This window comes from Poecilia reticulata, chromosome 16 (assembly GCF_904066995.2).
Source record: "Poecilia reticulata chromosome 16, P_reticulata-male-v2, whole genome shotgun sequence".
Lineage (NCBI taxonomy): Eukaryota > Metazoa > Chordata > Actinopteri > Cyprinodontiformes > Poeciliidae > Poecilia > Poecilia reticulata.
The window spans coordinates 23,782,573-23,797,587 of record NC_088845.1 but is presented as its reverse complement, the minus strand read 5'-3'; the positions used below and the strand labels follow the sequence as shown (position 1 = coordinate 23,797,587).

At 37.3% G+C, this 15,015-nt stretch overlaps 2 protein-coding genes and 1 long non-coding RNA gene across 4 annotated transcripts; all 3 read left to right on the top strand.

Annotated features, from left to right (window-relative positions):
- The first annotated feature begins 820 nt into the window (after nucleotides 1–820).
- LOC103478363 (C-C chemokine receptor type 5-like) lies at nucleotides 821–7,636 on the top strand. The gene is made up of 3 exons (XM_008432152.3): nucleotides 821–3,098; nucleotides 5,275–5,439; nucleotides 5,525–7,636. Exons 1-3 carry the CDS (start codon nucleotides 3,047–3,049, stop codon nucleotides 6,412–6,414), a joined length of 1,107 nt encoding a protein of 368 aa, XP_008430374.2. The 5' UTR covers nucleotides 821–3,046; the 3' UTR covers nucleotides 6,415–7,636.
- Nucleotides 7,637–8,581: 945 nt separating this feature from the next.
- On the top strand, nucleotides 8,582–13,149 carry LOC103478364 (C-C chemokine receptor type 8). 2 transcript variants are annotated; one of them, XM_008432154.2, is made up of 4 exons: nucleotides 8,582–8,674; nucleotides 11,240–11,370; nucleotides 11,504–11,676; nucleotides 11,893–13,149. In XM_008432154.2, exons 2-4 carry the CDS (start codon nucleotides 11,244–11,246, stop codon nucleotides 12,589–12,591), a joined length of 999 nt encoding a protein of 332 aa, XP_008430376.1. In that variant the 5' UTR covers nucleotides 8,582–8,674; nucleotides 11,240–11,243; the 3' UTR covers nucleotides 12,592–13,149. The 2 variants fall into 2 exon arrangements, with proteins under 2 accessions (XP_008430376.1, XP_081453508.1); XM_081597382.1 differs by having other exon boundaries at nucleotides 8,632–9,434.
- A 116-nt stretch (nucleotides 13,150–13,265) lies between these two features.
- LOC103478365 (uncharacterized) lies at nucleotides 13,266–14,115 on the top strand. The gene is made up of 2 exons (XR_535789.2): nucleotides 13,266–13,772; nucleotides 13,879–14,115. It is a non-coding gene; the product is annotated as an uncharacterized LOC103478365 (long non-coding RNA).
- The last annotated feature ends 900 nt before the right edge of the window (nucleotides 14,116–15,015 follow it).

Genomic DNA, 15,015 nt, shown 5'->3' with positions numbered 1-15,015 from the left:
TGCTCTTTGAAAGTATTTTGTAAAAAAAAAAAAAAAAAAAAAAGGCTATTTGAATACTGAGTAACTCATATCTGATTTAATACATAACAATGATGTCACCATACGCAATGATTACAAAATAGCTTTGAAGCAGACGAAACACTTTTTGTAATAATTTATTTCCAGCCATATGTGGCCCTGGCGTTGCAGGTTGAACATAACATCTAAAGAAACAAACAATGAGAACACATGAACTGACACAAGAGAAAAAAGTATAGAGAGAATGGTGAGCTATAAATAAATAATCAGTACCTGATCAAAACAGAAAGCAAACTAAGGACATCAATTAACACTAGGACGGTCCTAGTGTTAATTGAGTATGTCCATTAAACATAAATAATGGACATTATTTACTTTTAGTTGTACTTTTAAAAAGGCAGTATTTTGAAACACTTTTGAATGAGAATTATTATTTTTTTCCTTTGAGCAGGAACTTTATTAATTAAAAAAAGAAGTGAAATGCCTTTAAGATAAGTGAAAAGTTCTTTAATTAACATTTCCAGGAAATCCATTTGGTAAATGGTACATCTTCTAGTGGTGATATTAAAAAAAATAAAACTTAAATCTTAAAAATAAAACTTATTTGTATTTAGCCCTCTTTACTCTTGATACCCCTAAATAAAAACACTACAACTAATTACATTAACAGGAATAAAGTTGTGGAGAAATAAAAAAGAGAGTTAGGGTATAAAACAATGACCAAGCATTCAAATTAAACAAATATTTATTTCAGAGACTTAATTTCTGCCATGTGAAAATTTTAAGCAAACTGTTGTAAATAGGTTTTTATTTCGGAATATTTATTTTTACGCAAGTAAAATGATCCAACTAGCTTTTCTTCAGCAGGGTTTTGTAAATTCTGCTAAACATGTGCAACCCCCAAGCAACAATTTTATTCTGAAGGCCTGCTAATTATTAGGTTTTGTTTTTCTGTTGGCAACTTGACGCAGTTCTCCTAAGCCCGCCTTCGTCAGCACATCTTACGCCAATCATTCTCATCGAGAATTCAATGAGCGCCAGCTGGAGAGCGGAGACGCAAAAATAGCTCGCATGAGTGGAATTTACCGCCAATTAGGCATTTTTGTAGTTTTTTGAGTCTCTTGAATGAATCATCCATGGGTTTCAAGAAAGCCCTTGCCAACTGAATTAAATTTGATATGAATTAACTATGTCCGTACTGGCGATTTTCTTACCAACGCGTAGTTGCACTATATTTTTACACCACTAGAGGTCACCGTTTAAACACAAAATAAACGAGTAGTTTCCCCAAACCACGGGTCTTGAGGGCACAATGTTCCGTTTTGTTTTCGATGTAGCAAAATCGGTCCCAATTTGTATGTAACCTAAGGTAGAACTTAATAATGATAATAATAATTTAGTAAGTTTGTAATGAATTTTACATTTTTCAATTTGAAAGTGCTACAATTGAAAAAAAAAAAACATATTTCATTTGGGGGTTGTATGACATATGAAGCACAAAAATCAGAGAAACAGCTCAAAATCCCGAAGGAGAAACTGATGATTAATATGATACTATCACTTAACCTCCAAATAAATGAAGGCCTTTTTTGAAGGCAATTTTGTGTATGTAACCTAAATGTTCTAGACTAAAACTTCCCCCTCAGGCTTTTTTAATTTTTATCTGCTTCGTGTGCAAAATTAAGCAAAGAACTGATGTTTGCTCTGCACAACAAACACCCAAAATTAGAAATGCACCAATTTCCTCTTATACTTGAAATTATGATGTTAACCAGTTCTTGTATTTTTTTTTCTATGAACATTAAATGGCATTTAAGAGATTAACTCTGTTTTTCCAATAAGTCATGCGTTCTCTTAACTATACACACATGCTTTTCATATTACCTCAAAGGCCATATTGAAGTATTTCCTGCAGATTGAAGTGTTCGTAGACCAAAAATAGTGGACATTTAAAGATCAGTCCATCCAACAAACAGGAACAATCTGATTCTTTTTGAGATCATCTGATTCTGATCTCTAGCAGACTGACTGGTGTATCTCTACCCTAAAATCCTAAATCTCGTTGACATGCTGTGCACGCCAGGAAAGTATTTTGATTTTAAGCGGAGGCAAAAAAAAAAACCCAGACAGATTAACATTTTAACAATGTAAAAAAACACATTGTTTGTTAAATAAAAATGCCTGAAAGTATTATCCAATAAAAGCAGGTCAGAGAATTCTTAAAGTAATTTGGTCAAGCATCTGTAAACCAGTAACAAAGTTGACCACACATCGCTGTACAAACTATTCTCGGAATGTGTCATTTTGAAAGATGTTATGTGTGTCGACCACTGAAACTTCGCCCGTGTTTCAGTTCAGTCTGTCCCTTCGACTGCTTCAAATAATAAAAAAAACGGTGGCTCTATATCTGCATACAAATGAAACCCAAAAGTGATATTTATAAAAGCAGAAAGAGGAACAAACATATGAAGACAGCTAGCGTGTTACGATAGATGATAAATAATTATATATATTTATAAAACTTATGATAACAAACTGTGTTTTTGCCGAATAATAAAATGGCCTGAAAACTGATTTTTGGGACAGAATGATCTTAAAAGATATACTGTCGATACAAAGACAAGAAACTATCCGGTACAAGCCTGGTCACATTTACTTGCTATGCAAATGACACTGCCCCCCATTGTTCCATCATCACTAAAGCCTCCATGACAAAGAGCTTTTAAATCAAAATCAGCAGGTATAGTGTGCATGTCAAAAAGCTTTGGCGGGTTTGTCAGTATCTGGCACATTTGCTCACTTGTTTTACAAGTTATTGAGTTCTATTTTCTGCCAGCTTGTTGTCAGAAGTGTACAGATAAAGATCTCGCCCAGGGACGAACAGGAAGCAACATCTGCACTTCAGTTTCTCACTGTTTCTAGTCACATTGTTAAGGCTGTGCTGGTTCGGAGGCAGTTCATCCTCTCTGCTCGTTTGAGAGCATCACAATCGCTGTCATCTAGAGGCAGGCAGACCTCATCAGCGAATATGGATTTTTATCTGATTGAAGAAGGTTATCACGGAAACATCACCATGTCAAGTAAGTGCATTTCAACAAATAGAAATAACTTTGGAGGTTTTTTTTTGTGTTTTTTTTTTACTTTTTAAAATTTATTTATTTACATATACATATGTTTATTTTTAGAAATTTTAATCTTGGCTCCTGCTCGTGCAAAATCTTTGTATGTATTTTGTATTGTACTCAAAACCTAAGTTTTGAGTACAAAAACTTAAATTTTGAGTTCAATACAATACAATAATATTTTCAGTTGGACTTAAATAAATTCAGAATGATTCATAATAATAAAAAATAAAGAAAATCACTGAATATTCTCCATCTTTAGAAGTTATTTTTCCATTAAAGAGGATTTGTTTGTTTGCATTTTGTAAAATAACAGAATAACAGAACAGATGAGCGTACAGAAACCTATGAACCATATGTGTACAATTCACACCACATGAGTCACATGCGTGAGAAACAATATAAAGGTATGTGGTGAAATAAAATGACGTGGAACTGCAGCCTCTTTATGTTCTTGCCTTTGAATGCGTTATCTGCAATAACCAGCAGATGGCGTAAAAGGTTTCATTATGAACTGTTTCAGAAGTTTGCCTCCAGGATGTCAGTAGTTTAAGCAGCTTGGTTTACAGATTATTTACATACAAGTTTGTGTTGTGGTGCTTATTGGATGAATCACACGCACACACACACACACACACACACACACACACACACACACACACACACACACACACACACACACACACACACACACACACACACACAATAATACAGGCAGACTAGGACTTTGTGCTTCTGTTTCAATAAAAATTCTTAAAAATGTATGCTATTGGCCTCTGATGTTAAAACTACATCTTTGAGGTGACCTCAGCATGTCATTGTATCCGGATTTGTTCAGTACCGTGCAAAAGAGTTCATAACGCTTTAAGGTTTTAGAATTTTGTCACATTAAACCCACAGAATTTATTGCACTTTATGTGTTTTTGTGTTAGACCAACAAAAGTAGTTTGCAACTATGAAGTGAAGAAAACAACATGCTGATCTTAAAAATGTTAGCATAAAAAAATCTGAAATGTGTTAACCCTGTTTGATTTTATTTTTTTTTACCCCAAATAAAATCTAGTCCATTGCAGTGCAATTGCATTCAGTCACCTAATTAATAAGGGGTCCACAATCCACACGTGTGTTTAACCTAAGAAAACAAAACAAAACAAAAAAACAGATGTTGCCTGAAGGCATCAGAAGTTTTTAGAAGCACTGAAGAATAAAGAGCATCATACAGGTCAAGGAACACAGATGATATGAAACCATGATGTCTATAGTGGTTTTAGGCTTTAAAACAATATCTCAAGCTTTGAACATCGGACTAAAACTGGCTCCAGGCCTTATTTATTTCTATCTGCAGAATTAAGCTAAGAACTGAGGTTTACTAAGCGGAACTAAGACCCAAATTTAGAAATGCACCAATTTCCTGTTATCGTTGAGATTATAATGCTGACCAGTTCTTGTATTTTCTTCTAAGGACATTGAATGACATTAAATATACTATTCCTATTTCTTATATTCCTGTGCTTGTACCGGTGTTATATTCTTTTTTTTTTTTTGTATTACCTCAAAAGCCATATTGACGTACTTCCTGCAGTTTAAAGTGTTCATAGACCAAAAATAGTGGGTATCTAAAGTTCACCGCATCTAGAAAACAGGAACAATCTGAATCTTTTTTTAAGATCATCTGATTCTGATCTCCAGCAGACTGACTGGTGTATCTTTATCCTAAGTGTTGTAGACATGCTTTGCGTGCAAATATATATATATATATATATATATATATATATATATATATATATATATATATATATATATATATATAAATTATAAAAGCAGATTGGAGAATTCTTAAAGTAATTTGGTCAAGCATCTGCAAAAAAGTACCACAATTGACAACACATTGCAAATGTCTTAATTTAGAAGAATTTAGTAGAAATGTATGGCACAGGTTGGAGGATAAGCTGACAGGACAACTATTAGTTGAGGATGCTAATACACTCCACATATTTTGTTTCTTTAAATTGAAAACCAGCTTCTCTTGGAAGCTGGTTTTCAATTTAGAAAGAATATTTCTCAATATTCTTGCAAGAACTTTTGAATGAGCTGACATTGAGATTGATGTTTAATCAAAAATCTATGTTTGCAGATAGCACTGAAGAGCCCCTCACATCCATGACGGCTGATTATTCAAGCTATTACGACTACGATAACAACCAAACCTTCTTTATATGTGAGCAGGATGATATCAGGACATTTAGTAAGGGGTTTCTGGTGACCATCTACACTTTGGTGTTCATCCTGGGCTTCTTAGGTAAGTGTATAAATAAAGCTCCAAAGACACTCCTACTACAAACAATTCTGCCAGTAACTAACACGCTGATCTTTCTGTTTGAAAGGAAACGGTCTGGTCGTCTGTGTCCTAGTGAAACACCGCAACCAGACCAACATGACTGACATGTGTCTCTTCAACCTGGCCTTCTCTGATCTCATCTTCCTCCTCACGCTCCCATTCTACAGTCACTATGCTATGGTTGGCAAGTGGACCTTCGGTGACTTCATGTGTCGTTTCCTGTCCTGCTCCCACACCACCGGCTTCTTCAGCAGCATCTTCTTCATGGTTGTCATGACGCTGGACCGCTACATGGTTATCATGTACGCTCACAAGGTGGCACGGTATCGCACAACAAAGACGTGCTTTTCTCTGATTGTGTTGATTTGGATCATGAGTGTCTGCGTGTCTCTGCCAACCTTCGTCTTTACAAAGTTAGAAAAGGACGGCGAAACAGTCAGCTGTTTTTACGGACCGGACAGTGAAGGCTGGGTCTACTACGATCTGTTTGCTACAAATATTCTCGGTCTCGTGATTCCCATGCTGGTGATGGTGGCTTGCTACTCGAGGATAATCCCCACTCTGGTGAAAATGAGGACGGCCAAAAGGCACAGAATCGTCAAGCTCATCATCTCCATAATGATCGTCTTCTTCCTGTTCTGGGCGCCGTATCACATTTCCCGCTTCTTGAAGTTCCTGTATTCCATAGACCTACTAGCCAGCGGCTGCAGCGTGGAGACGAGCATCAAGGTGTCGATCACAGTGTCCGAGGCAATCGCGTACACACACTGCTGCCTGAACCCCATCATATACGCCTTCGTGGGGCAAAAGTTCATGAGACGAGCCATGCAGTTGCTGAAGAAATGGGCACCTGGCCCAGTGAGTTTCACGGAGAGCTCATTCAGGAGAAGTTCAGTTGTGTCCAAATCCTCTGTCACCTCCACTGTCATCATGTAGGAGCTACAAGTGGACATTTGGATGTTGGTAGAGACTAATGAGGCACTCCAGGCCACTTGGTGTCCTTGATGTGGTTTTATCATTAAGACGACAACATTCATCAGTATCGAATCTTAAATGCAATCTCTGTACATCCTTTGAACCCTTTGTGTTTTGTTTTAATCAAGACACTTCCTCCTCATGACGTTGGATGCAGAAAGGGTATCAGGCCAACTTTACAGTTTGTAACGGCTTGCAACCACAAAGATCTTCACAGTCACTTCAGATAACACCGTTTTGTTATTTCTTCCTCACACCTTTGTGAACTGATGCTAAATAATAACAATAATAAAAAAATAAATAAAAAAAATGTCTTCCAGCAGAGAGCTTTTGCATCCTGCCCTGCACGGTGTTTTGCATTCATTGAAAAAATTTTGCTTACTGTGCAGTTGAACAATTTGTAGGACATTTTTCAAAAGTTATCAAAAAGAGTTGTATTGTTATCCTGTCTGCTGTAATATGTTCTGCTTTTTTATAATAAAATTACTTTCCAGTTTTCAAATCTGTCAACTTTTCACTTGAGAATGTTTGAGGTAGTATGTGATCTTTCTCTCAGTTGATGTGGCAGTCTGCTTTGTAGGAGTATTGCTCATCTGAAGACTGGAAGGCAAGTGGGACTTTTTTCTCCTTTTATCTGCCAGATTAGCAAAATCTGCGAGCTTTTGCATCGTGTTAGCTACTTTCATATATTGGTGTAGATGGTAAAACCGAGAGAAGAGGCATGTACCGAGTGAGTCTCTCGCAAGACAAGGTATGGCAGGATATTTTTTGGTGTACAGATATTTTCTTTATTTTGCTCACAATATGTGCTTCAAGTAGCTCAGCTTATAACAGGACATACGATTATCTACTGTAACTATGTGATACACAGCTCTACATTACAATGTCACCAGGTGACTCTGAACCCATCCAAGCGCTGAACAAATCCTTAGTACAGATAAATGTGTGGATGTGCCAAAACTTTCTTCAGTCGAATGGAAACAAAACTGAAGTTATTTTCTTTGAAAACATAATCAATGAAACATTAATCGACATTCTGATGTGTAACAACGACAAAATGTAATGTTTCGATTGTTGACTGTGTGTTCTACAACCTTGTACTTTTGTTTTTTTGACGATGTAAAGTACTTTGAAATGCCTTGTTGCTGAAAGATGCTGTCCAAATAAAATGTGATTGATTTCATTGATTTTGTCACATTATAACTGCAAACCTCAGCACATGTTCTGATTTTATCTGACAGAGCATAAATATCAATCAGAAGAGTACAAGATAGAGGCACTGTTCCTTCTTGAAGGTGTTTTTCGTCCGCCAGTCTCAAAGCTTTTGCAGCCTCTAGCATGTTTTCTTTCAGGCTTGGCTAATATGTAGCTCCATCCACCTTCCAAAGAGGTCTGGCCATGTTCCCTGCATCTGCTAAAGAGCAGCTTCGTCTCGGCATAGTGTTATGCATGTAGACCTAAAGGTTCAGTTTTGGTCTCATCTAATCAATATTGAGCCCTACATGCTTTGTGGCAAAATACAAAAACTGCTTCTTGTGGCTTTCCTTCAATGATCACTTTCTTCAAGCCAATCTTTGTGAAAAGCCAAATTTGTGGCGCATCCAGCTAGTAGTAGATTTACCCTCCCAAGCTACGGCTGTCTGCAGCTACTCAGGAGATACCGTTGACCTTTTGGCTGCCTCTCAATTTAAGGTTTGTGTTGACTTTCAAGCAAAATCCAAATAAAATACATACAAATTTGGGGTTACAAAGATTTAAAAAATTTGAAAAAGTTCAGGCATTACTGGAGACATGGTATAACTTTTGCATAGTAAGACTGTTAATTTCTGCAAATCCCTGTCAATGGCGATAATCTGAAAGAAAAGCTTGCTGTTTTGGAATAAAGATTGAAGAGAAGACCCTTCAAAGATCTCTCTGATATGAGTAAAGAAAACAGCAAAGCTCCCCATGAGCAGACATTTCCACCCCCTCCAACTCTTTCTGTACACATCAAGGGAGAATTCTCAGAATACCGCACTGACACCTCTGTGCAGGTTTAACACGATGCAGAGGAAACAACAAAACCCAGAGTTCACGTTACCAGAAATGAGCCTTGCTGCAGGATTTGTCACAAAAACTCTGCAAGCAAGTGGCAGGATGACAATGAAATCTTGATGCGCAGCTCAGCAACACACACACACACACGCGCAGCTCAGTAGCAGTGACTTTGGCAGCCGGTGTGGTAAGTGCCTCAACATCTCAATTTCTAAACTTTTAGTTGCCATTTGGAACACTTTCTTCTCGTCCACCTCCTACACCTTGAACACATAGCGTAGTTGTTGATAATGCGTGCACTTGTGGCTGAGCTGCCTACCTGTGTGCATGTGTGTGTGTGTGCGCTCGCGCGCTTGTGTTTTCGCGTAAGCAAAGTCAGCCACAGGAAGTGAGGGTCGGCATAAGTGTCAAAGCGAGTGGTTCAGGGTATGTTGACAGTGAAAGAAAAATGTCTGAGATGTGGTTTATAAGATCACATGATTTTGATTATGGTCACAACAGTAGGAAGTTTGTGCTACACATGTGTTTCTGTAACTATAACTCATTCAGGGGAGTAGGAATCTCTAGAAGAGATTCAGTGATACAGTGAATTTGTTTCAGATTTATACAATCGCTGACCCGACTTCTAAAAAGTGTTGCTGGATAGGCCTTTCCAGTGTGACTCATGAAATGATGATTGTATCTGAAGTTCAGCTGAAAAGGGCAGAAAAGTCCAAAAACACTTATACAAATTACCCCCCAGCTCAGTGTCAGCCTGTACGGCGTCCAGTCCTCGTGGTGGAAGAACGTGGTGTTCTGTGAAACGGAGAGGCATGCTGTCTCCACTGGTTGTTTGTTGAAGATTTCTGAGAGGAATTTTAACAGAAAACTCAAAGATAATTAGTTTTATATATTTTTTTTTATATCACAAGACAGGAGTATCAGGAGTCAAATGACCCATTGGGAAAGTAAGTACAGATGTACAAAATTATGTTTGGATATTTTGTCCACTTTGGCTTGCTATGAAAGTATATTCCAATTATTAATATTATAGAGACTCAATACGATAAAAATGCCTGTTTGTTTACCTTTTGACCACGAAAGTGCAAACTCTGTTCAGTATGTCTGATGTAAATTCTCTTTGTTTGAGAGAAGGCTTAACTAAACTGGGATGTTAGGTGACAGGAAGCGGCAGATGTTGCGCACTGAAAAAATGTTTTTCACTAAAATGAAGAAAAAATGGTAACATCTGAATTGCATGTATCCAATATGCTGTTTGCTGTTCATTATAAATGTTTAGTTGGTGTATCAGCTATAATGGTAGCTTTGCTGTTCATTATAAATTCAAATTTGAAAATTTTGCAGAGATAAATGAGGAGTTTGAATATCAAAGACTGCATACAGTGCCCTGAAAACATTATTTGCTCTTACATCTGTTTTTCAGAATTTGCTTTTTTGTGCCACTTAAATCTTTTAGATTATCAAACAATTTTACTTGCTGCAAAACCAATTGACCAATTTTACTAGCTGCAAAACCAAGCCAACGGTGGCTTCTTTCACCGCCCTTGACAGCAACAAGAGTTGATAACTGGAAATAAATCTTACATCTGGACCCACTCTTCTCTGTTGAATTATTTTTGATTCAGCTACAATGAAGTGTTTTCAAACATGAATGTCCTGTTTAAGGTCATGCCACAGCATCTCAATCAGATTTAAGTTAAAAGTTTTACAAAGGCTCTCCAGAACAGATTTTTTTATTATTATTATTATTATTTTACTTTAGGAGTCATTCACAAAAGTTTTCACAAATCATCAAGATGTTTCTTGGTAAAAGCCCTTTTAACTTAGCAGAGGCTCTTGCCTTGGAACTCTGCCATGGCATCTTTCCTTTCTTATACTTGAACCATAAACGTACTTGAACTGATGCAGGTGATGTCTGCAGTCCTTCAAATGTAGTTCAAGGTTATATTATGACCTTCTAGATGAACTGCCAATGAACAATAAAATGTTTTTTTGTTCCCCATTTTGCTGGAATCCCAAAGCCTTGCAAAGGGGAATCTAACCCTTTATCATTTAAAGGTTTTGTTGGCTATAGTGGCTTTTATTTGAAAGTAGTTTGACAGGAAAGAGGGTAAAGAGAGAGAGAGGGAAGACATGCGGCAAATGTCGTCAGGCTGGGAACCGAACCTGTGACTACCGCCTTGAGGACTAAGGCCTCCGTTCGTGGGTCGTGCTTTGCCCCGGAGCCACCACAGGACCTCTAACCCTTTATTGATAAGCAGATATCAATAACTTTTTTCTCTTATGTGCTCTTGAATTTTTTCAAGACCAGATGCTTTTTGAGATCGTTCAGCCTATTTCCTTTCACATGGCATGCTCTGGCTGAATCATTTCCTAATTTTATGGCAATGTCAGTAATCACTAGTCAAGTGTGTGACTAGTGAAACCAAGGTCAATTTAAAAGAAAGGAAATTAATAATTATATTGATTGTATAAATTCTTTTTCATATATTACCGCGTTATTCAGGATAGCTTCTTTTTAAAAAAATAAAATCATCATTTGAAAGTGACCGTGGTATTTATTTGGGTTCTTATTGTCTGATATTCACATCTAAAACATTTATGTCTGACAAAATGCAAAAAGAAAACATAAACTTTAAGGAGGTAAACACTTCACAGTTTATCGTTTTTAAGTTAAGGAATATGATTGGGTTTTATCTTTCATTATCTGTTCATTGTCTTATTGACGAAGCTTCTGTTCCGTCTCACACAGCACTATGAACGCAACGGAGTATGAATTTTATGACTATGATCCTGGCTGCAATGAAACAAGTTGGGTCTCCACCAGTGGGTCTATGCTCATCCCTGTTCTTTACTACATCTTGTTCTGTGTGGGCCTTATGGGTAAGATCACACACACAAAAGTCTAGCCTAAAAAAACCTGAATACGATATCTTAGATAGACATACTGTATCTGTTTGATTTTTATTGTCTAACCTTAAAAAGTTAAGACATTTTATTGCACTTTGTTTCACAGGAAACGGGATCGTTCTCTGGGTTCTCCTCCGGTACACAAAGATAAGGACTATGACTGACGTGTTCCTCCTAAACTTGGTCCTGTCGGACCTTTTAGTGGCTGTGTCTCTGCCTGTCTGGGTCCACATCGCCCAGAGCCTTCCATCCTGCAAACTGGCTACAGGATTCTATCAAGTGAGATAATTTCTCTATTTTTTTATTTTTTTTTTTAATTCAGAAAATGTAAAAAAATCTCAGAAACTAGAGCTTTTTTTAATGGTAACAATTTAAATGTATATCCAAAAGACAACGAAACACCCCCTAAGTAAATTACAGAACGTCTAACCAGTTTTGCTTCATATTCTGTCACATCCTGTTCTCACTGCACTTCCTTTCTGCCCCTCCAAATAGTTGGGTTTCTACAGCGGGACGTTCTTTGTGACCATGATGAGCGTGGACCGCTACCTCGCCATCGTCCACGCTGTGGCAGCCATGCGAAAACGGACCCTTCGCTACGGACTCATCGCCAGCTTCACCACCTGGGTCACATCTGTGGTCTTGGCAACTCCCCAAATGGTCTTTGCCAGCTTAGAGTCGCCGGACAATGACAGCTTCCAGTGCCATCCCATCTACCCGGAGGAAACCAAGGAGTCGTGGAAAATGCAGCGAAATTTCACAGAGAATGCGGTGGCCCTTTTTGTCTGTCTTCCTGTCATTCTTTTTTGCTACGTGAACATCCTCGTAGTGGTCTCCAAATCCAGGAACTCCAAAAGGGACAAAGCGATCAAGTTGATTTTCACTGTGGTGTGTCTGTTTGTGCTGTGCTGGGTGCCCTACAACATCGTAGTCTTCCTGAAGACACTGCAAATGATGTCTGAATCCCTAAACAACTGCGAGTCGTCACAGGCCATCGATTCAGCCATGGCCTTTGCTGAGATCATCGCTCTGTCTCACTGCTGCGTAAATCCAGTCATCTACGCATTCGTCGGGGAGAAGTTCAGGAAGACGTTGGCCAAAGTGCTTTCCAAGTATTTCCGTTGGCATTACCAGACCACCAGCCAAACCACAGACAACGAGACCTCCAACACACCTGTACGATCAGAATATTGAAACTGGGTCATCGTTGTGATTGAGGCGGGATGTGCGGTGCTTTTCTGTTTCTCTGCACCAAGAGACTAAATAGATAAAGATGCATGCATGTGTGTGTGTAAGACAGCATGGTGGCAGTGGTTATGGCGGAGTGGGAGGGCACGCGGTTTCGGCTCGCAAAGGTTTTAACGCAAGTATCAAGTTCTTCCTTGTCACATGTGAGGGGATGACTCATTCGGAAAGTGTGCAAGAATTACCTGAAACATTTAAATGCAAACTCCAACCAACCCATGCCTTTCTGTCGTTCTGTTCAGCATTTAACAAGAAGTGCAATTGCAGATAAAAAAAACATAATCATTTATTTTTATATATATATATATATATATGTATGTTTAAAATGTATATGGTTTAAAATGTACAAGAATATTATTAATTTTAGGTGAAAATGCTTTTTCATTTTTTATAAATAGCGCTGTTTGTGAATACCAAAATGTATTAAATTGTGTTACTGGTGTTTTTTATCAGCTTCCTTTTCAATAAATGTCAAATTCCTTCCACCCACACAGTCTCTTAAGATCTTGATATGCGTTTGACAAACTCTTTCTGCGTCATAAATGTAGTTCAAACTTTTCCAAAATCTTCGAGTATTGCACATCTCACATCTCAAGTTTTAGATTATCCAACAAGTTACCTGTTTCAAAAGATTTCAAGTACTTCGTAATCATTCAAAGATTTGTTGTTTTTTCTCTAATTTCTCAGGGGTAAAATTCATTCAAGCCAACTTAATATTGTATGACAAAGTAATTGACTCCTAAATCATGTCACCATGGCAACAAACAACTGCTATCAAGCAATAACTGACAATATATTTTTTTTAATATCGAGGCAGAATTTCTGCACCCTCTCCTTTGGTTGTTTTGTTTCAGCCATATTGGAGGGTTTTTGAGTAAGGACACTGCACTTTGACGATTTTCATGGAAACATATCAAATCAACACATACTAAAAACTCAGGTGATAAAGTTTTACTTACTTTAGTTGAGATTTTAGACAACTCAGGGCTGCATCAATGGTATTAATGAAATTGTTCAGTGGACTGATGAAAATGCTTCTATAATGAAAACAGCACAAAACAAAGAAATTGTGGATCATTTCACGATTGTCATACAGTTCCCATAGCATTCATAATGGAGAAATCAATAAGGTACCGTTCAGTAAATACTTAGAAATCATAATTAAAAAATCTGTGTTATTTTTGAACATTCATTATAATTTAATATTCCATCGCGTTTCCTTTCTGTCATCTCTAGAGATATCCTGTCCAGGAGTGACACTGAAAACAAAGCAGAAGGCTGGAAGGCTGGACTAATGTGATTCTTTACTACCAGGAAGTCCACAAAATGCAGCTGAAAGCCACCAGCTGATCCAAAACGCTGCAGTGGCAGTTCTGATGAAAATTAAAAAGAGAGATTATATTTCTCCTATTTCAGCTTCCCTTCATTGGTTCCCTGTGAAATACAGAATAAAATGTACAATTCTCTTTCTCATATGTAAGGCCCTTAATAATCAGAGAATGATAAAAAAAAAAGAAAAAAAGTGACATAGGGAACAAAGCAGCATAGTGATTCAGATTATGTGTTCTCTGAGGAAGACAATGATGTTGACTATCAACCAGAAAACCAACACATCTGATGAAGATTTCACTGGTGCACAAATTGATCCCATTCCTACTGAAATCTTCGGCTCCAAGGTTAGAAACCTCCTGACATACAGGGTAGGAAAGCTGCTGTGGATGTCAAAATGATCCCTTTGGTCACAAGATTCACTCTGAGAAGAATTGTGACCTCAATAGATGCTTTTATTTGTTTGTTCCATTGTCACCAAAAAAGGGTACTGCTACAGTATGTCTGATGCTTTTCGCATTTGTATTTGTATTTACAAAGTATGAGAAAGCAGTATTTTTCCTGAAGTAAACACTGAGGTCGAATCTGACCCCAACGCCATGCAGTATTCTAGTTAATCATATTTTAAAGTCAATAAACACAATAGATTTATTCAAGAGAAATGTTCTAATAGTTCTCTGTGACGGTCAAATAATCAATCAATTTTATGTCATTCTCTTATGGCGCATTTTATTTTTTGCAAATTAAAAATGTGGTGAAAGTTGGAGAAAAAAAAACGTTGCTGAACCCCACACTGAAATATTAAAACAATATTTTTTGATAGAAAAAGAATCCCGATAACCAAGAGTTACGAAAAAATGGGATCTAAACATATTTTGAGTATTTCTTTATTCATTTATTTTTGTTAATGATAAAATTGGAATCAAAACCTTCCACAAACACCGTGGGTGGTAAAATAAATCTTAGAGTAGAGGAGGGATGAACAGGCAAGTGATCCAGTTTTAGTTTTAAAATAAACTAATTGAAGAGTGATAGTCCAAAGCG

What these genes read in the sequence shown, in the direction of transcription:
- LOC103478363 (XM_008432152.3), top strand. Translation starts at nt 3,047, where the DNA reads ATGGATTTTTATCTGATTGAAGAAGGTTATCACGGAAACATCACCATG. An exon ending in CGGAAACATCACCATGTCAA is followed by an intron (nt 3,099 to 5,274) that starts GTAAGTGCATTT and finishes CTATGTTTGCAG; the next exon opens with ATAGCACTGAAGAGCCCCTC. An exon ending in GTTCATCCTGGGCTTCTTAG is followed by an intron (nt 5,440 to 5,524) that starts GTAAGTGTATAA and finishes TCTGTTTGAAAG; the next exon opens with GAAACGGTCTGGTCGTCTGT.
- LOC103478364 (XM_008432154.2), top strand. Translation starts at nt 11,244, where the DNA reads ATGAACGCAACGGAGTATGAATTTTATGACTATGATCCTGGCTGCAAT. An exon ending in GTTCTGTGTGGGCCTTATGG is followed by an intron (nt 11,371 to 11,503) that starts GTAAGATCACAC and finishes TTTGTTTCACAG; the next exon opens with GAAACGGGATCGTTCTCTGG. An exon ending in TGGCTACAGGATTCTATCAA is followed by an intron (nt 11,677 to 11,892) that starts GTGAGATAATTT and finishes CCCTCCAAATAG; the next exon opens with TTGGGTTTCTACAGCGGGAC.